Source organism: Podarcis pityusensis, assembly GCF_964106645.2.
Source record: "Podarcis pityusensis genome assembly, chromosome: 13".
NCBI classification, from domain to species: domain Eukaryota; kingdom Metazoa; phylum Chordata; class Lepidosauria; order Squamata; family Lacertidae; genus Podarcis; species Podarcis pityusensis.
Window position 1 is genome coordinate 42338720 of NC_138038.1, and position 20999 is coordinate 42359718.

Below are 20999 nucleotides of genomic sequence, written 5' to 3' on the forward strand. Positions count from 1 at the left end.
TCAAAGGTCTCATAAATCATGTCAATTTCTGGCTAACAGAACGTCCTGCTTCATAAATCATGTCAGAGTTCTGGACTGCACTACATGTTAATGCGTCATACAGATTTGCTTTCTGAAAACCTATAAAAGATTGATCTGAACAGAGATCGGGACTCCATTCTGCTTGGGACTGAAGTCTGGCTGCAGCCATAAATAAAGGTGTTATTCCTCGAGCCCCTGGTCTCTCTTCCTTTGTTCTGAAAATCCCTGCTGCTACACTACTACTACTACTACTACTACTACTACTACTACTAATCAAGCTGCAGGCTTGCCAAGTCGTGTCTAGAAAGGCCTATATGCATAAACGTATTGCTCAAAGGACATCAAAGTGCAGTCTCCAGGCTGGTTCATCATTGCTCAGAGTTAAGGCACATGCTTTGCATGCATAAGATTCTAGGTCCATTCCATGCTATACCCACTTAAAGGATTTCATATAGGAGACTGGGGTATGATCTCTGTTTGAAGCAATGAGCAGCTGTTGCTAGTTCATGGCTGATCTAGCCCTGCCAGGGAAGATATTGAGTTGGACCAATGGGTCATCACAGCATTAAGATTTGTGACTTTGGAATGCTGACCTCAACATTGCCTTCCAATTTAGTGAATCTAAAGCTTGGGATGTAGTAAAGATGAAGATTGATAGCTTATCATGCCAGCTGGACAGAGCTAGGCTGGCATACTCTTTCATAAGGCAATATATAGGTGATGTGATGCCATGGGAATAAAACAGTGATGGTTCTTCAAAGCTCATCTCAGTAATGACAGGAAATAGCTATTCTGCTATGTGCGACAACGTTGCTAAATGAACAGATCTGTCTTTCCCTCAACCCATGGGAAAGGCAATAAGTCTTTGTGTGAAAAAGAACAAAGTTTGGAATGAGGCAGAAGGGGAGAGAGAGAGAGAGAGCGAGAGAGAGAGAGAGAGAGAGAGAAGAGCTTTGGCCTGTGTGAGCATGTGATAAGAATTGAGCAGAGTGGGTTATGGCTATTGGAGTGCTGAAGCTAAGTTTCTCCACTTAATAAGGACAAATAAAGACTGCAGTTGGATTAGATCCAAGGAACACCTGGTTCAGCATACTGTCCTTACAATGGTCAACCACACTTCCCATTATGGGAAGTCCTCAAGCAGAACCTGAGTGCAAATGGGTGTGATCGACCTCTGGAGTAAATGGAAAGTGTGCATGTTCCCCTCTCAAATGTACATACAAATGAGGAAACCTTTCTCCTCATGGCCAGCCTTCTGGGGCCTGCATGCAAGTGGGCCTAACATAAGCAGGCAATACCAGACCAGGAGCACACACACACAGAGAGGCATACATGCATACATGTGGCACACACTCCACACATTATGTACTCTGACAGGCCTATATCCACACATACAGCTGAAGCAACTATCACTGATCTATGGCCCTTTTGCACAGACATCCATAGTAGTCACTTTGCACAGACACCCTGCAGTCACTTTGAATGCTTTATGTTCTATGCCAATAGAACCCATCATCAATCCTGGTTGCTCAATACTCACTGTTTGCGGGTGGTCCTAGGGGTGGGGCTGTGACCCCCAGCCTATAAAGGAAGGCCTGGAGAAGGAAGAGAATTTACAGTACAGTATATTTCATTTCTGTGGTAATCGGTGAGAACAGCCATAATAGCTGAAGGTCATCAAGGTCATCAAAGGTCCTGGTCAGTCCCATCTGCCTGTGACACATAAATGTTTGTGGATCTAGACGGACAACATTTTATACCTGCTTTCCACATCAGTAAGGTTTTATATGAAGAAGGCAGGCAAACAAGACCCTGTTGTAGCAAACTTGCTAATACCAACCTGGAATGTTGAGCTTTGTTTTCTACAGAGGAGCTATATCATTAACCCTTGATCATCAACATTCTCCATTAGCTGGGAAGGACAACTAAAGAGAACAGGTGGGAAAACTTTTCCATTCCAGCTTTCATATTCCTCCCTTTTAGGGGTCCTGTGTCAGTGATGGGTGCTAACATAGGCGAAGAGTGGATGCAGACATGGATGTGACTCTTAACTTTGTGCAGCAGCTTACAGTCCAGCCATGTAAATGTCATCTGCCCTATACAATTAAAGTAGTATCATACCACTATAAACAGTAATGACTCCCCCTCCACGAATCCTAGGAACTATAGTCCATTAAGAGTGCTTAGAGTCACTAAGAGACTCCCTCTCACAGTGACAATTCCCTGGGAAGATGAATTGATTGTTAAACTACTCTAGGGACTGTAGCATTGCTTGTCTTGATGAAGCTCAAACCTAACCAACAAGGGCCAAGATTGGTGCGGAGAGGGAGGAATAATGGAAGTGACACTGTGCAAGCAACTAACTAACATTAAAACACAGCCAAAAAAAAATGTTGTTTTATTTTTACAATAACAAATAGGATTCAATAACTTGAATAGAATGAAAAAGGGTTGGAAAACAAGCAAAAAAGTTTGGTAGAGTACGGTGCTTGTATGATAAACTAAAGAAAGACAAGTTGAACAGATAAATAAGGATAGGACTGAGATTGATGGGGAAGAGGAGGAAACAGGGCTGGTAGAGTACTGAAATAGGAAGGACAAGCTGCCTCCGATGCCTTTCAATATGATTACAGTGGTACCTCAGGTTAAGAACTTAATTTGTTCTGGAGGTCCGTTCTTAACCTGAAACTGTTCTTAATCTGAGCTAATGGGGTCTCCCGCTGCCGCCGCACCACCACCATACGATTTCCGTTCTCATCCTGAGGTAAAGTTCTAAACCCGAGGTACTGCTTCCGGGTTAGCGGAATTTGTAACCTGAAGTGTTTGTAACCCAAGGTACCACTGTATATGCATTTCACAAGCAAAATGAATGCTCATCAGTGGTGCTCCATTTGTTTGAAGTCAGATTGGTTATGATGTCTCTTAAGTACAACAGTTCCTTTGACACATCTGCTTCCTTTGAGGCACCAGGAGGAGTCTACAGTTGAGCCTCAACTTCCTCATGGCTTCCTTTACCTCTTGGTTCCTCAGGGTGTAGATGAAGGGATTGAGGGCAGGTGTGACCACCACGTAGAACACAGAGGCTAGCTTGTTGGTGTGGGAGCTAGAGAAGGGCTTGAGATACACAATAGCACAGGGCACGTAGAAGAGGCAGACCACTGTCAGGTGGGAGCTGCAGGTGGACAGAGCCTTCCCGCTGCCCTGTCTGAAATGGCCACAGAGGCTGGTCAGGATTGTGATGTATGAAAGGAGCAAGGCCAGAAAGCATGGCAGAGTTAGCAAGCTGCTGTTGACTACCATGAGGATCTCATAGGCATATGTGTCTGCACAGCCCAGCTTGATCAGTTCTGGGATATCGCAGAAGAAGTTGTCCAGGACATTGGGCCCACAGAATGGTAGGTGGGCAATCAAGACCATCTGGATGGTGGAATGAATGAGGCCCCCTGCCCAGCAGAGCATGAGAAGCCTGAGGCAGCACTGGCTATTCATGATGACTGTGTACCTTAGTGGGTGGCAGATGGCCACATAGCGATCGTAGGCCATGAGGGTGAGGAGGAGCATCTCTGCACCACCAAAGACATGGAGGAAGAAGATCTGGGCTATGCAGCCCCCATAGGAAATGCTATGGCCACAGTTCAACAGATCTGCAGCTAGCTTTGGAGCAGCTACTGAGCTGAGGGACATGTCCGCAAGACTCAGATTGGCGAGAAATAAGTACATGGGGATGTGTTGTAGCTGTGTCTCAGACATCACAGTCACTATGATCAACAGGTTGCCCAGAATGACGATGGTGTAACAGGCAAACACCATGGCAGAAAAGAAGATCTGGGAAGGGCGGGAGGCAGAGAAGCCCAGCAAAATAAACTCTGAAATTGTGCTTCCATTCATGATGAGGGTGATTCTAGTAGGAGAGACAGAGAGAATTGGCACAAGGTGGTAATATTCCTTCAGCTCATGTTCATAGGGACAACCCAATACATTTTGCTGCCTGATGGGAAGGACATGAGGGCATCCCCCATTCCATAGGCAGAATCTGACTGAGCTGGCTGTTGAATCTCGTTTCAGCACTGGTGGTGGGGCAATATCTTCCACCAAATCTGAGGGGTGCAGGAGAACTTAAGAGATACAGAGCAGGAAATGTAGGGGATTCAATGACAATCATAGGGTAGAATGAGTGTTATGCCCTTTCATCAGGCTGCCTCACTTTGCCTTATGGGAGGACCTGTCCTTAGTCCTATCTCTTCTGTTTTATTCCCAAGTTACTGCATGCAACAAACTGTTTCAAAGTGATATTCATCTCTTTAAGAAAAAGACTCTGTTTAAAGCAGCACTGTACCTGAATTAGGCAGATTAATGAGTTTGCTGATTTACACCCCCCCCACACACACACATAAAGAAACACACTCCTTTTGTTTCTGCTATGCATAAAGAGTTTGGGTAAGACTATAGAGTGCAGAAACCCAGTCCCTGACAGTAGAATATCACCTTTGATATGCCACTAAGCATTTCAAGCATATATTTACAGTATTGAGATCTAGAAACTAGATTGTGAATGACAACTGAGAGTTTTCAGGATGTCAAGTTCTGTCTCTAGCAAAATTTTGGGGTGCATACAACTAAGACTATCCATAATATCGGGCACAGCAATCACCAGATCTGGTTTCTTTATTACTGGAGTTTTAGATGCAGATAAAAGCTTATCAGTTTTTTGTTTTTTGTTTTAAAAGGTGGGGATTTATGTATTTTTGGCAAGTGAGTTACTACTATGGTAGAAATGGTGGTGTTCTCTTCTGCTGTCCATAAAGCCCAGTTCTATTCATGTTTCCTCAGAAGTATGTCTCACTATGTTAAATAGACCTCAGCTCAAAGAAGTCTGCATAGTCCTGTTGTGTTCAACGACACTTTGGAATTTACATGCTAAGGATTCTACTGTTATCATTCTTCTAGTTTTTCTTATTTTTATTAATTGTGTTGGTCTTTCTTGCTTGCAAGTCACTTTGGGAGCTGCAAATAGAAAACAGATCCAAAATCTCATTAACAACAACTTAAATTATGACTACGAATTCGTTATCATCATCATCATCATCATCATCATCATCATCATCGTTATAGATTTATAAGCAATCCTGCATCATAAAATCTCAGGGTGGTTCACAGAGTAAAATACAGGGTAAAAACAATAAAAAAAGAAATAATAATAAATTCCCATTGCAGGGTCAAAAAGAAGAGACATAGTCTGCAATCCTAAATCAACTTACCACAGAACTCAGCAGGATTTACTTCTGAACAGTATCGTGCTGATAACTATGATAACAAAATGACTGGATGCAAGAGTCATGGCACTGCTAGAAATAACTACCATGGTCACTTTCATATCAATAGAAGGCAATTCAGTGTCCGTACCTCCTTCAATCTCTGCCATCAACACACTATTCCAAGGCAATCCTGAATTCTCCAACTTTTGTGATCTTTTAAAAGTATCTAGGTGGACAAAAGGAGAAGGGGGGGGGTTGGTTGGATGGATGGTTGGATGGTGACTATCTCCAGGATTCATTTGTGGGGGTGGATGGTGGTGAGGAAAAACTGAGAACCTGAGTAGAGGGGGGTGGGAATCCTTCATGCAATTGTGAATATTGAGAATACGAGTAAGAATGAGCACTTTCCTCAAATTTCTCCCAGACCATTTTGAAGCAAAGAGGTGGCATATCTCGGAGTTTCCTTTTATATACTCCTCCTGCAACAGATGTCTTTGGTTTCCACCCTATGTGAATAAACATGGATTAACTCTTCTTGATGCTGCTAGCTGCCTAGAGAGAGTGTACTGGCTGCTGTGTGGTCCCAAATGAGGTAATTAAAAATCGAAGAGGCTTAGAAGCTGTTTTAAAAGATCTTATCTGCTGCATAATATGTTGGGCTTTCCCCGCCCCACTTGGGAGAAGATCTGATGCTAGTAAATATTGGTGTGTTTTATTTGTTTTGTATCAGAACCCTTCAAGGGTCTCCAATGTTCCCATCTCATTTTCACACTCTGTGAGCTAGCATGACCCAAGGACAATAACCTACATTACCCAGTGGGCGCAGCATGACTGAGTTGGGATTTGAACTCACATCTCCCTTAAGAATGAACCAGTGAGATGTGATGGAGGTTAGTCCATGAGGAGGAATGGGGCACTGTCCCACCAACCACAATCTGCCCTCAGCCAGCCTCCATGTGCCTCCCTTCCAACTTCACAATGAGTCCAGGGGGGCACTACCTGTTGGCTTCCTCCTCCATAGTCTCCATGTAGACCCCAGGGACTTCCTGCTCCCATCTCTTCTACTGTCACCTGCCAGATTATGCATTTTCTCAGAAGTGGGAGGGGGAAAAAATCGTCCTCAGCTTAAAAACCCAGATGACTTTAGTACAGTGGTACCCCGGGTTACATACGCTTCAGGTTACAGACTCCGCTAGCCCAGAAATATGACCTCGGGTTAAGAACTTTGCTTCAGGATGAGAACAAAAATCGTGCTCTGGCAGGGCAGCAGCAGCGGGAAGCCCCATTAGCTAAAGTGGTGCTTCAGGTTAAGAACAGTTTCAGGTTAAGAATGGACCTCCGGAATGAATTAAGTACTTACCCATGGTACCACTGTACCAATCTCAAGTGGATGTATCCGATACTGCCCCATCTCCGATGTATTGTTACCTACATGCTTGCTCTGCCTGCCCTTGAACCACACAGGTGATAATCCATGGGATGTCCTTGTGCAACAAATTGGATGAGCCCCCTGTAATAGAGGTCTATGAATCCTCTGTGAACATCCTAGCGACCTTTTCTGAAAATTGTTGACAAAGGTGTCAAAACTCTGGGGAACGCTTGCTACTGTTGAATGCCCCAGAGGGTAATTAAAAATAATGATTCAATAAATTTTGGGAAATATTCAGCTCCAAAACAGTTCAGCATGTGCAAATATGGAGATTTGAGAGATTTCCCTATTGGGGCACCATATATAGCACCCTTCCAATATACCTGATGAGCAGGCCCACCCTCTTTCTGAACCACTCTTGACCTTTCCGGCATCCAGTATTTTTTACCATGGGTTCCATCTGGATTTGCCAGCTATCACATCTAATCATTTGGAGAAGCATGGGGAATGAATTTTCTCCCAACCATTGTGTTTGGAATAACATTATGAAAATAGAAAGCTGTCTTACTCTAAGCCAGACCATTGGTCCATCTTGATCAGTATTGCCCATGTTGATATGGCACCTGCTAACCAGGAGCTGCCAGGGATTAAACTAGGAGTTCTACCTATCAATTGCATGTTTGTGATGCAGAGATACGACAGAAACTGTAACCAAGAAAAATAAAATTAATCCAGCCAGTATTTTTTTGGTTGTGTGTTTTTTTTTTGCGGGGGGTGGGGATATAATAGTACTTCAACATTCCTAGTTTCTTTAAATAAGTTCTCTCAATTAGAAGGAAAATATTGATACTGTTTTGCTTTTGATTTTATTTTTTACTTATATTTATTCTGCTGGTGGATAAGCTTCCACATCTCAATTAAATTTTGCTTTAGAAGAAATCCAGTGACAACATATGGCTATTGTCCTAATGCATATTGAAGAGTTGCAGATAAAGCTTTAAGTTAGACATCTGGAATACATATTGGCCCAGTGACAATATTTTAATGACTTTTCTTTTTCACAGAAAAGCTTCTGTGAGACATGGAGTAAAGATGAGAGAGAAATTTGGTTTCGCTCACATTTTAATGCTCCTAATTTGCATTTACCAAAGCAATGCATGAACCAAAACACAGCCCTCCTTTGAAATCAATACTTCTCCAAATGTTGCAATGTAGTTCTTGAACCAAAAACATGTGTGCAAAAAATGTGTACATTCATGCGAACAGCATATAAAAATGCATTTTATTAAGCTTCCAAAAATGTACATATTAAGAGAAACAAAAACTAAAACACTGACCAATTATTGTGAGGACTTTGCAAACTGATATGGGAATGTTGTGAAAAATGAGAAACTGAGAGGAACCACAAATAACCGATTTGTTCAACCCTAGAATGAAGAGAATTTGGGTTTGAGCCGGGCAAAGTGAATCACACTTCAATCCTACTGATATTAATGTAACTAGAACCAAACCCCAAAAGTTGTAAATCCACATTCTCAAATTAACTTTCCAGTTAACATTACAATTTCATAATACTATATCAGTAATAGTTTCAGATGTTTATTTTCTTCTTGTTACTCCTTATTAGCTGCTCTCTTCTGTTCAGTTCAGGCCTCAAAAGAATTATGTATACTTTGGGGAAAAAGATGCAGCCCAACAATCCAGCGCTGGAGGCCAAGATGGAGAAAATTTCTGCAGCCACCATGTATTTCCCTTTGGTGCTTAGATAAGCTGGAACAAAAGAGACCCACACACTGAAAAACACCAACATACTGAAGGTGATGAACTTGGCTTCATTAAAAGTATCCGGCAGCTTCCGAGCAAAGAAAGCTACAGTGAAGCTGACCAAAGCCAGCAATCCCATGTAGCCAAGAATATAGTAGAACATGTTGGTTGATCCTTCATGGCATTCCACAATGATTTCTTCAGGCAAGGAGTGCATGTCCAAATTTGGGAAAGGAGGGTCAGCACATAGCCATATCATGCAAATGCTTGCTTGAATACTTGAGCAGCAGAGAACAAGAGAGATTGAAAACCGGTTCCCAATCCATTTCCTTATCTGGGATGTAGGCTTCGTGGCCATGAAAGCCAGAACCACAGTGAGAGTTTTTACCAAGATGGAAGAAATGGACATGAAGAAGACTACTCCAAAAGCTGTTTGTCGTAGATAGCAAGTCAGCAACTGGGGACGGCCAATGAATAGCAAGGAACAGAGGAAGCAGAGGAGGAGGGAGATGAGAAGAGTGTAGGTGAGGTTCTCGTTGTTGGCTTTGACGATGGGAGTCTTCCTATGTTTGATGAAGATTCCAAGCACCAGAACTGTGGCTGCAGAAAAAGTCAGAGCCAAAATGGCCAAGCTGATGCCCAAAGGTTCAACAAAAGATAGGAAGTGTAGATCCTTTGGAAGGCATTTTTGTTAATATACTTGTTAAATAATTTCTCAGTATGAAGTTCTGCTAATAAATTCATTGTATATCTTTTTTCTTTATAAGCAATGAACGCTTTAAAAATACAGCTGCAAATTGCTACTTGAATAATACTGAGGAACGGGTAACAATAAAGCAAAATGCTCAGTTTCTAGTGAACCACTGAGGTCTCGGGATGCTGTAAAGCATTGGGGCTTAACAAAAAATAATAATCTCTAAAATATATAAAACCATTGCTAGAATGGGAGTCTAAAGACGAATCTCCTGTTGTTTTTAAGCTACACCAAACATTCTCTGGGGCTCTTCACAGTGATTAATTAGACCTTAACTGGTTGCTGCTGTTGTTTTTGAAAGCATTTTCATTGCTTTTAAAAATACAAAGTACAAATAGAGTGGAAAAAATATCTATAGAAAGAGATTCTCTGAATCTCAGGACTTCCCCCCATCCCCTCCATGGGGTCTCGTTTTAAACATCTACTACCGCATATTCATCCATACTCTAATTTTTATATCAACCATATTATCCATAGTAATTTTTACACTACAGTGAAATAAAAAGCCTGCTTCTGTTTCTATCTTTCCAATTATTTTATAATGTTTTTATCCTCTTGGCTTCTGAGATTTCCAGTCAGTTTTGCCATCTGAACATGGTCCATCAGCTTGGTTTGCCATTCTTCTCTGGTAGGGACTTTAGCTTCTTTCCATCTCTGAGATAGTAGCATCTGGGCAGCTTTTAAAAAGTCTTTTCTGTTCCTTTGGTATGTTGGTACATGTAATTCCTAGTAAAAAGGTTTCTGGTTTCTTAGCAAAAGTTATTTTAAGCAATTTTTTTTCATTTCATTATATATCACCCCCCAGAAAGGTTTTATTACCTTACAAGTCCACCACATATGATAAAAGGTACCTTCTTTTTCTTTACATTTTCAGCAGCTATCAGTCCATCTCCTATACATTTTTGCTAACTTAGTAGGAGTCAAATACCACCAGTACATCATTCTCATATAATTTTCTTTCAATGTACAACATGCCATAAATTTCAAATCCAAATTCCAAAACCTTTCCCAATCATCCATCTGGATATTATGTCCCAAATCCTTTGCCCAGTGTATCATTACTGACTTGACCTGTTCATCTTTTGTGTGCCACTTTAAAGGCAAGTGATGCATATACTGTAACAGTATTTTCTAAGAAATCTTTTTGAAATTTTGGTATTTCACAACTAAAACCTTTCTTTTTATCTATCTTAAAAATATCATTTGATTAGTGAAACTGTAGCCAATCCGTTAATAAATCCCTTATCTCATTATAATCTTTTAGATTCACCTGATGTTCTTCTTTGGTTAACAGCTCACTATATGTAGACCAATTACTTCTCATATTTGAGTTTTTCAGCGATATTGCTTCTATAGGGGAAAGCCACCAGGGTGTTTTTTGCTCTAATAATTTTTTATATTTCCCCCATACCATAAAGATTGGTTTTCTTATTAGATGGTTCTGAAAGCCTTTATGCACCTTGGCTTTTTCATACCATAAGTATGTTGGATTGATTTATTGGTTTGGCGTGACCCCCGCTAATTGATTTACGATCCACAATTAGCTCTTTATGCCCGGCGCGCTTCCTCCTAGCTGCGCCACTCAGCTCCGTCTCCAGTAGCTCTCCAGTCACGCCTCAGCAGAGTTGAACACAGCGGTGAAACTGTCACGTAGCTTCCACTTAGCTTCCGACAAACACAGACAGAGACCAGGTTTGTCCATTTCAGTATCTTTATTCCGACTTTCCCCAGGAAACTCCTGGGCTCACCGCAGCCATGACTAAAAACTGCGACCTCTTCCCTCAGAGACCAGAGAGGAACAGAACGTAACTCCTCCCAGCTTCTAAAGCTGACGTCAGAATGCTGAGGCATCATGGGAACAACTTAACCTGTTAAGTTCCAAACCCAACACCCCCTCTTGCCGAACCATTCTGACAAGACCTTGTTGAGTTCAACACCTTTCCCTTTGCCTTATGCCCTTTCCCGGCATCTTTCCCAGGCACCTGTTGAACCCCTTCAACACTCCCAGAATCACACTGTGCGACACTTTTTCACGCACTTGTGACCTGATACCCTACTGACCCATTTGGGCCAGCAGTTGTGTCTTCTCCGTCAGATCCTTCCCCCTCTGACTTGACACCCTGTTTGTGAGCTTTCTCCATTACGCTAACCGGAGATGAAGCCTCACACCTGGACACTCCTTTCACAACCTTTGGAGATGCCCAGACCTGCCCTGAACCCTGATCTTGGACCTGGTCCCCATCACCGGGATCAGCCTCTGCCTCCCTTTCCTCCTCAGAATCAGACAGACATTCTGAGAGAAAAACAGAACCAACCCTGAGTCTTGAACACCCATCCTGTTCACAGAACTCAGCCTGCTTACTGACCAGCAGCTTGGTTTGATCACCCTCTGGGTATGCAAACTTCCACCCATTGGTTGCAGGATCATATCCACAGAAGACCTTGTCCTGAACCTTTGGACCACCTGCCTCAAAGAGCTCAAAGGGCTCTTTGGCTACCCTCCCAAACCCGGGAAAACCATGTACCTGTGCACCCTTGCATGCCCTGCACCCTAGGGACCTCCCACATTTCCGGAGTTTACACCCTTTTGTGCACCTGTGCAGCTTTTGCACATGACTGGGAACCTTAGCACACTGCGCCTGTGCTTTTCCAGCATTCCCACCACCCTCCAGAGGTGACTCCAGAACAAAGAGATTGTTCTGCCCCCTTTTCACGTTGGCCACTTGTTTCCCCCCAACGTAGACCTCTAGCTCCTCCTGTAAAGGAGAAAAAGACATGTTAGCCACAGCAGAAACCGACTTTCTCATTCCGTCTGCTAACATCACAGTTGTGTCCTGTTGAAAACAGCTCTGCAGTTCCGCATTTTGCCAGCAGGCTCGCTTAGCAGGTGCTGACCAACAGCAGTATCCAACACCCAGCGTGTCACCGTGTCCTGGCTGGAGTTGTTCTTCACAGTTGCCATAGAAGCAGTGATAAGAAAACAACCCTCCCCAGCGTCTGAACCACGTCTTTCCCTTGCGTTCCCACGCTGGCCTCCTCTCCGAGACTGGCTCCCATGGGAACTCAGCTGGTTGACCTTGGGACCTTCCTGCCCAGCTGTCTCCACTCTCCATGGGCAGCAACGACGAACTCCAGTGGAAAAACACTGCCCGGGGCTCCTCCCAGCTGGCCTGGCCCTCCTTCTTCCGGAAAAGCACTCCTTGCCAGCTCCGCCCCCTCTGGCCTGGCTCCCACTGCGGCTTTCTGGGAACCTGCTTTGTTGACATTCCACTCCAGCACGCACAGTGGAAAACTTTTCAAAGTGGCCTTTGGAATCCTTCGCCCCCCCGACCTGCTCACTAGCACTCCTTGAGGCTAAAACATCAGGAACAGGGGCTGCAGCCATCTCTAGGCTTTTCTCAATACTTCTTCAGGGCTCTGGCCTCCTGCTGAAGCTTCACAGCACATCCCAGGCAGCCCTTGCTGACTTTACGCCCTTGCCCAACTTCTTAGAGTGAGCTGTTCAATCGGAATGTCCTCCAAGACCTGGCTGCCTGCCATTGTCTTCCGTTCTCCCAAGGGGCCCCAAGCTGTACTCACAGATCACAAGCTCCTCCGGCACCCATCCGTGGAGAAACGATTTTCCAGCTGCTCTTCAGCTCCCAGCACTCAGCTCTCAGCACAGGCAAACACTTTGCGTCTTTCAGCTGCTCTGAGCTCCGCAGCTCTCCTTTGCCTCTTAACACCAGGCAAAAACTCCTGCCAGCGACTTTCTCTGCCTTAGACCGCAGACTTCAAACGCATTCCGGCGACTTCAAAGCGTTCCTGTGACAGTTTTTACGATCGGTGATTAAGCACCCATAACCTGTTGGATTGATTTATTGGTTTGGCGTGACCCCCGCTAATTGATTTACGATCCACAATTAGCTCTTTATGCCCGGCGCGCTTCCTCCTAGCTGCGCCACTCAGCTCCGTCTCCAGTAGCTCTCCAGTCACGCCTCAGCAGAGTTGAACACAGCGGTGAAACTGTCACGTAGCTTCCACTTAGCTTCCGACAAACACAGACAGAGACCAGGTTTGTCCATTTCAGTATCTTTATTCCGACTTTCCCCAGGAAACTCCTGGGCTCACCGCAGCCATGACTAAAAACTGCGACCTCTTCCCTCAGAGACCAGAGAGGAACAGAACGTAACTCCTCCCAGCTTCTAAAGCTGACGTCAGAATGCTGAGGCATCATGGGAACAACTTAACCTGTTAAGTTCCAAACCCAATTTTCTAAGAAATCTTTTTGAAATTTTGGTATTTCACAACTAAAACCTTTCTTTTTATCTATCTTAAAAATATCATTTGATTAGTGAAACTCTAGCCAATCCGTTAATAAATCCCTTATCTCATTATAATCTTTTAGATTCACCTGATGTTCTTCTTTGGTTAACAGCTCACTATATGTAGACCAATTACTTCTCATATTTGAGTTTTTCAGCGATATTGCTTCTATAGGGGAAAGCCACCAGGGTGTTTTTTGCTCTAATAATTTTTTATATTTCCCCCATACCATAAAGATTGGTTTTCTTATTAGATGGTTCTGAAAGCCTTTATGCACCTTGGCTTTTTCATACCATAAGTATGCATGCCACCCATTCCTATTGACATATCCTTCCAAATCCAATATATCTGCATTTTTTCAATTTTACCCATACCTGGAGCCAGCAGAGACAGGACACCTCATAATATAGAATAAAAATAGCATTCTTGGCAATGCATTCATTTTTATAACTGATATTCTTCCCCCAAAAGATAGATTCACCCTTCTCCAAATTTTTAAGTTTTTCTTTATTTCTTTCCAAGTATTTATGTATCTGTCTTGAAATATATTAATATTTTAGATGTCAGCCATACACCCAGATATTTAACTTTCTTATGTATACCTAGATCTGTAAGTTGTTGTAAATCCTTTTTATATTGTTCTGTCACCTTCTTCACCAAGGTCTTAGTTTTATTTTTATTTAATTTAAAGCCTGCTACCTGTCCGAATTCTTGGATCCTCAACAGAAGCTTTGGTAAACCATTCTTATGGTCTTCTACAGTAATCACAAGGTTAGACCTTAACTGTTAAGATGGGGTACATCAATCTGGGAATACTGCCCATCTAAAAGAAGGAAATCTCTGATCCTAAACCTCTACTGCCTTGCAGGATAGCTTTGTGGGAAGAACAGGCTAAGGAGGAAACTCTACACAAATCCAGAGCGGAGTCCCTAAAACAGCTGGATAGTCCTTTGTATACAACCTTCCAACTGGTATAAAACATATTGTTCTGCTTTCCTTTGGACCACATAAGTGAGGTGCAATATGGGGGCAGGGGTGAGTAAGGAAAAGGAGGGCAGAAATCCCCTATACCCATAGATGGGGTGCCTAAGGTATGCAGCGAAGCCACAGCTCTCTCATTGCAAAAGGCCCTTGGAAACTGCACTTCCTTTCTCCTTGCAGATCAAACCAGGCAGCTCTGCAGCTGGTGAAGGGTGAAATTGGTGGTGCCGGGTCCTTAGAGGAAATAAGAACAGCCTTGCAGTGGGGTGGCAGGGGCATAGCTGTTCCGCTTTTGTGCACCAGAACCTGGGGGGGGGGGGAGAGAACTTGGAAATTCCTGGACCTTGATATGCCACACTACTCAGTATCCCTCCCTGCTAGGCAAGGGAAACCAAGGTAGAGAAACACCTGCATTGCACAGGGTTGGAATAGATGAAGGGCCTTCTGAAATGTCTCAAGGTAAAACAGGCTGAAACTCCAGGCTGAAAGACTGTGAGACTTAACACAGGAACTTCAGAGACACCAACCTTGCTTTAATTAATGCGTCCCAGCAAAAAGTACAGCAGAGATATGACACGTTCCTTCCTTGATTAAAGACATCAGTTGGGGAAAACTTCCACCAGGAGAATTCAATCAAGCCAGGATCAGTCATGTTTCCCAATTTAAAAGATAATGAAATGGGGTGAAGCATCAGGCTCTATTTCCCCACCCCACCCCCAGCTACTCTATCCAGCCCTTTGAAGTTTCCCAAGATTCCTTTCCCTCCCTCCAACACTCCACTTCACAAGCCTGCCCCCCTGGACCCTGCCTTCCACACTACTTCCATCCTAGAATGAATTATTGAACTCTGATAATGCCTCTTTGTTGTTTGGATGTATAATGTAAAGAGTTTGTGTGGAGGTGTTTGGATACCATGCAAAGATACGATTCCCATATGTTGTTCTGTACCCTTTGTCACTGACTGCACCAGTTTGGGCTCTGGCCCTGCACACTGCTGTCAAGTTTGCTCACAAAGGAAGATGGCTGAAAATGATCCCCACCCTTGCCATGAAAAGGGAGGTGCACTCCAATATACTTGCTTTGATACCACAGTGAATAACTATAATCTGCCAAGTGCCAAGAAGAAGAATTGTGGAGTTGGAAGGGACCGCAGGCATCATGTAGTTCAACCCTCTGCAATGCAGGAATTACAACTAGAGAGTCCCTAATCAATGACCATCTAACCGTCCAATGGAGGAGGTTCCACTGATGAGTGCTTCTTACTCTCAGAAATATGAATGTTATCCATTCTCTGTCAATAGTTGCTGAGAAGATTCTTGGTGGATTTTTCCAAGCAAAATTGACCCAGCAACCATTGACAGAGACTGAGTCATATTCTCCTGACTGGCAGAATTTTTCCTCCCTTTTCTGCACAGACAACAGAGGTGTATCCAATGTATTCTCTTCATTCATTTTCCTCTCAAATGGGTGCCCTCTGTTCAATCTCCCTGAAATCTGGCAGACCTGATATTCAGAAGCACTTCATTTTATTTCAATTCAAAATTTCAAAGAAATCAATAGCAGAATAGAAGGAAAGACACTAGTTGCAAGAAATAATGATACCCAAAACACAAATTAACGAATCCCAGATTAATGAAATATTGATGGAAATTATGAAATGAAGGGATTATGAAGATATTTCAAAATCTGAAATAGAGAATGATGAACATTTTTGTAGTGCTCATTCTGATTATTTTTTTTAAGAAAGAAGAAGGAAAACCGTGGGTGAGATTTGCTGTGAGATTTCGTTGAGCCCTAAGAGGAGATAATCCAAGACTGGTGCTACTTTACATATTCACTTTTGTAGCCAGGAAATGGTTGCCTCATACTCTGCAGGATTCCAATGTAAGATCAAAAATTGTAACTATTGGGCGTGCACTAAGGCTCAGTCCCTTGTAGGCATTTGTTTTCCAGCAGGAGAGGACAAAGAGAAGCCACCCACTAGGAGCTTTATGACTTCAGAAAATTTCCATATATGCCATAAGTTATAGGGCAGGTAAAGTTGGAAATGGATTTGTGGGCTGAATTAGGAACTCTTTTAAACTGAATTAGGCCTGTGGGTTAAAGGATCCCCCACCACTGGCTGAGGAAATGGCAGTCCCAGAAGTGCACCCCTTTGTGTTTCAGGCCAACTACCCACAAAATACTAGGGAAGATGAAATGATTCATTTTTGGCATACCCCCAAAATGGAAGTGCTGCCCCAGTAGAAAAACCACTGCAGCTATCTTTCTAACCTTTGGTTAGAATCCATAGAATCCATGCTCTCAAAAGAGGTTTCTTTGCATTCATTTGTCAACCAACTCTGCCATACCCCACCTAAAGGTAATGGATGTTCACTCCCATTCTGACTTCTGGAGCTTTAGAATTTAGGAATATAGGGAACTGTCTTATACTGAGTCAGACCATTGATCCGTCCAGCTCAGTATTAGCTACACTGGGAACGGCTGGGCCTGTTGGGTGATGTAGTTCAGAAACATCTGCAGAGAGCCATAATTTTCCCACACCTGGTGTATAGAGACTGATAGTGGCTTTTGAGGATTTCAGAGAAAGGGTCTGCACCTGTGACCTTCTGAATGTGAATTATATGTGTTATCATTGTGCCAGGGCCCTTTCCCAAAGTAATGAAAGCAGGTAAAGAAAAATACAGATGGTAAAGTACAAGAGCCTGAACAGAGACAATTTTCAAATACGGTAAACCATAGGAAAGAAGTGGCAGCCTATTGGTATGTTATTTTGGGTTAATCAGCTGCCGGTGGCAATGGGACATAAGTAGGTGGCTTAGAATTATCAGTAAAAGCCAGGTCACGGCAGTACAATACGTCATCCTTGCCCAAACCCAGCTTGTATTGCCAGAAATAAATGTTGGTATTTGGAGGAAGAGTGAAGCCGACTTTTTCAGAGACATCAGTTGCATCGCTCCATGTTTCGTCTTTGCTGTCAATCTTCTTCCCACCATATTCAGCAGTCAGGGAAATTTGTGCCGTCAACAGTAATTTAGTGAGACCTTCTGCCCCAACTGTAACAGTCGAAGATACTTTCCAGTTGTGTTCCATGCTGTGCATCTCTTTCTTCTCATATCCCACCTTCCTAACAATTTGCTGTTCCCAAGCAACACTTATTTTGGCATCATTTCTGATGGTTTTGACAGACTGCCATACACCAAATGCTTTACCATGATTTATAGACACGCCTCCAGGGAGGAAGTTGACCACACTAGCATGGAAGGAAAATGTGGAAGGGTTTGCGTTTGAAAAGTCATCCATTCGATGATACTCAACTCCCCATTTGCTACCTGGTTTCACAAGGTATATATGGTCCTTGATTCCCCAGTAATACAGACCGTCTTTGACCTTTGGGTGAAGGGGTTTCTGAACGACATTTAGGTCTTCATGCATATTGGTGACACGGCGGTACACTCCCTTCTTCTTGAATATAATGTAAAAGTACTTATCATGGGAGAAGTAATGGTCCCCGTTTTGGCAGTTGCGATGGAGAGTGTAGACCACACTATCACTGTCATCGTTCAGGTTGGTTACTCGGCGGTAAGAGTCCCCCTTTATAACATAAAATAAGTTATCACTATGGGCCAGGTAGTGGTCTCCACCGCTGACAGACTTGTGCAGACCAAATATCTCCAGGTCTTTGCCTTCATGGAAATCAGTAGATCTCAAGTAGCAGCCCAGGTCTGAACGGACAATGTAGTAATACTTGTCCACACCACAGAAATCAATTCCTTTAGTTTTGCTTTTGGGAAGTATTCCATGGACCTCTTTAGAAGGAAGAAAGAAATGGCTAGTTAGTTCTCTCACTTGGTTAATTGTTGTTCAGCGTCCTTGCACCAACCTATTCCCAATGCATATTTCTTATAGAAAAACCTGTTTTCTTATCTAGTTACAGCAAAAGCCAGTCAGAAATTGACTCACCTGGTATAAGTCAGGCAAAGATGATATTTCTCTGCCATCTTCTACATGCCCTCCTGCAGGACACTCCATTCTATTCCGTCTCCTGTGTGCTTTCCATTCCCCACACCCTCAACAATGTGTCAACATTCTGTGGCAATTCAGCAAGCTTAGGTCTCACTGGGTTGTTTTCCCTCCCAATTAATTACACCAACCCACAGATTCCTGATATTTGTACTGCGATATCCTTGGACATTCTATCAGCCTCTTGATATTTTCTGATTATTTGTACTTCGTTTTGTACTTTGACATTCTGTGGGCCTCCTGATATCTCCTGATTATTGTGCACAAATGGTGTTATTTGACTACAAAAACTTTGACATTCACCTTTGAACATGAGAAGCTGTGTGATTTTTTTATTTTTTTATTTTTTTATTGCTATGTGTCCAACTGGTTACATTTGCATCAAACACTGCAATGATACGGGGAATCCACGTAAAAATCTACCTCAATATACACTAGTGGCCAAAATTGTGAAAAACTTTATGAAAACTTGTACTGTATTTCTTAGCTTTGATGGCTATAACACCGGTCATTTTTACAAAAATTTCATAAACTTTATATATCATTTGAAAGAGAATCTAATTCTGAATATAATGAAGCAAACTGTACTGAATTAAATTTATTCTGAGGACTGATGAGACCAAACCATTCATCTCTGGTAGTGATGGAATAAAGTATGTATAAAGAAGAATTGGAGGAGGTTTGTTTCCTGGATGTATTATACAGTAACTACAATGAAGCATCCAGTCAGTGTTATGGTCTGGGGTTGTAGGACAGCAAAGGTGTGGGCAGAATCTGTGTGATTAATTCTACTCTATATGGCAAATTGTTACAAAATACCATTTATTGTGGTTTTCGGTATAGAACTTTAAACGACTTTAAATGGAGAACACTATCTATCTATATCATCTATATCTATATCTATATCATCTATATCTATATCTATATCTATCTATCTATCTATCTATCTATCTATCTATCTATCTATCTATCTATCATCTATCTATCTATCATCTATCTATCTATCTATCATCTATCTATCTATCTATCTATCTATCATTCTATCTATCTATCTATCTATCTATCATCTATATACACAGTGGTACCTCGGGTTACATACGCTTCAGGTTACATACACTTCAGGTTACAGACTCCGCTAACCCAGAAAAAGTACCTCAGGTTAAGAACTTTGCTTCAGGATAAGAACAGAAATCGCGCAGCGGTGGCGCGGCAGCAGTGGGAGGCCCCATTAGCTAAAGTGGTGCTTCAGGTTAAGAACAGTTTCAGGTTAAGAACAGACCTCTGGAATGAATTAAGTACGTAACCAGAGGTACCACTGTATATATATATTCAAGTAGGTAGCCGTGTTGGTCTACCTAAAACAACTCTGTTGGTCTCTACGGTGCTACTTTATAATGTTAAAATTCTTTTAAAGGGATTCTTTTAAAGACTTTCTTAGATCATATAACTTTTTTGAAGACTTGATTCTTTTAAGGGTATTTTTAGGTTTTTAAGAAGTGTCTTTTTAACTATCTCTTTAAATAATTATACACACACACACATACACACAAACACAATCAAAGGTCCTCCCACCCCTGCACTACACATTCATGTTCTGTATTAAAAGAATTTATTACCAATCCATGGCTGATCATCAATACTCACCCTTTGGATTTGGGGCCGATAGCCCCTGCTCATATAGGCAGGCCAGCAGGAGCAAGAGGATTTGCAACATCTTTCTTCTCCTTAGTGAGCAGAGCGGCTTCAGACCTTGCATAAATAGCCACAGTGAGCGGCTGTAGAGATGGGTCATGAAAGACCCTGGCTAATCACACGTGTCCATACCACACAGGGTCTTGTGGATCTTGATGGGCAGCATCTCATAGCTGCTTTCCAGATCCAAATGTATGCACAATTTTATTGCAAGAGGGCAGACAAACAAGAACCTCTCATAGCAAGCATACCTCTGTTTAAGGCCAAGTTGGAATGCTGAGATTAGCCTCCCGCAGAGCATCCATGGGGTTGCCCCTTGATATTTCTGCATTCCCCACTAGTCACATTGGAAATGTTGATCGTGGTCCCTTGCAGATGACCTCTTTATTGAGCATACAGTGGTACCTCGGGTTACAGATGCTTCAGGTTACAGACGCTTCAGGTTACAGACTCCACTAATCCAGAAATAGTACCCCTGGTTAAGAACTTTGCTTCAGGGTGGGAACAGAAATAGCACGGCAGCAGCTCGGTGGCAGGGGGAGGCCCCATTAGCTAAAGTGGTGCTTCAGGTTAAGAACAGTTTCAGGTTAAGAACGGACCTCCAGAACGAATTCAGTTCTTAGTCCGAGGTACCACTGTATATTATCCCAGTGCTTCCTATTTCAAGAGGGAACATGGGTCAGTGGCTCAGAACCTGCATGATGTGATCAACCTTCAAACGCTGAGGCTGCTGAACCAGCACTTAGAATCATAGAATCATAGAGTTGGAAGAGACCACAAGGGCCATCGAGTCCAACCCCCTGCCAAGCAGGAAACACCATCAGAGCACTCCTGA

General features: G+C 42.8%; 2 protein-coding genes across 2 annotated transcripts in view; both read right to left on the reverse strand.

Moving 5' to 3' along the window:
* Positions 1–20999, reverse strand: part of LOC308460892 (vomeronasal type-2 receptor 26-like) — a gene marked incomplete at its 3' end in the record, with an annotated part of 285070 nt that overhangs the window by 218863 nt on the left and 45208 nt on the right. The gene's annotated exons all lie outside the window — the stretch shown is intronic.
* LOC308460902 (olfactory receptor 4Q3-like) lies at positions 2944–8626 on the reverse strand (the record flags this gene model as incomplete). Its single annotated transcript, XM_080977436.1, has 2 exons — positions 2944–4118; positions 8458–8626. The coding sequence occupies 2 exons, from the start codon at positions 8624–8626 to the stop codon at positions 2944–2946; spliced, it is 1344 nt and encodes a 447-aa protein (XP_080833562.1).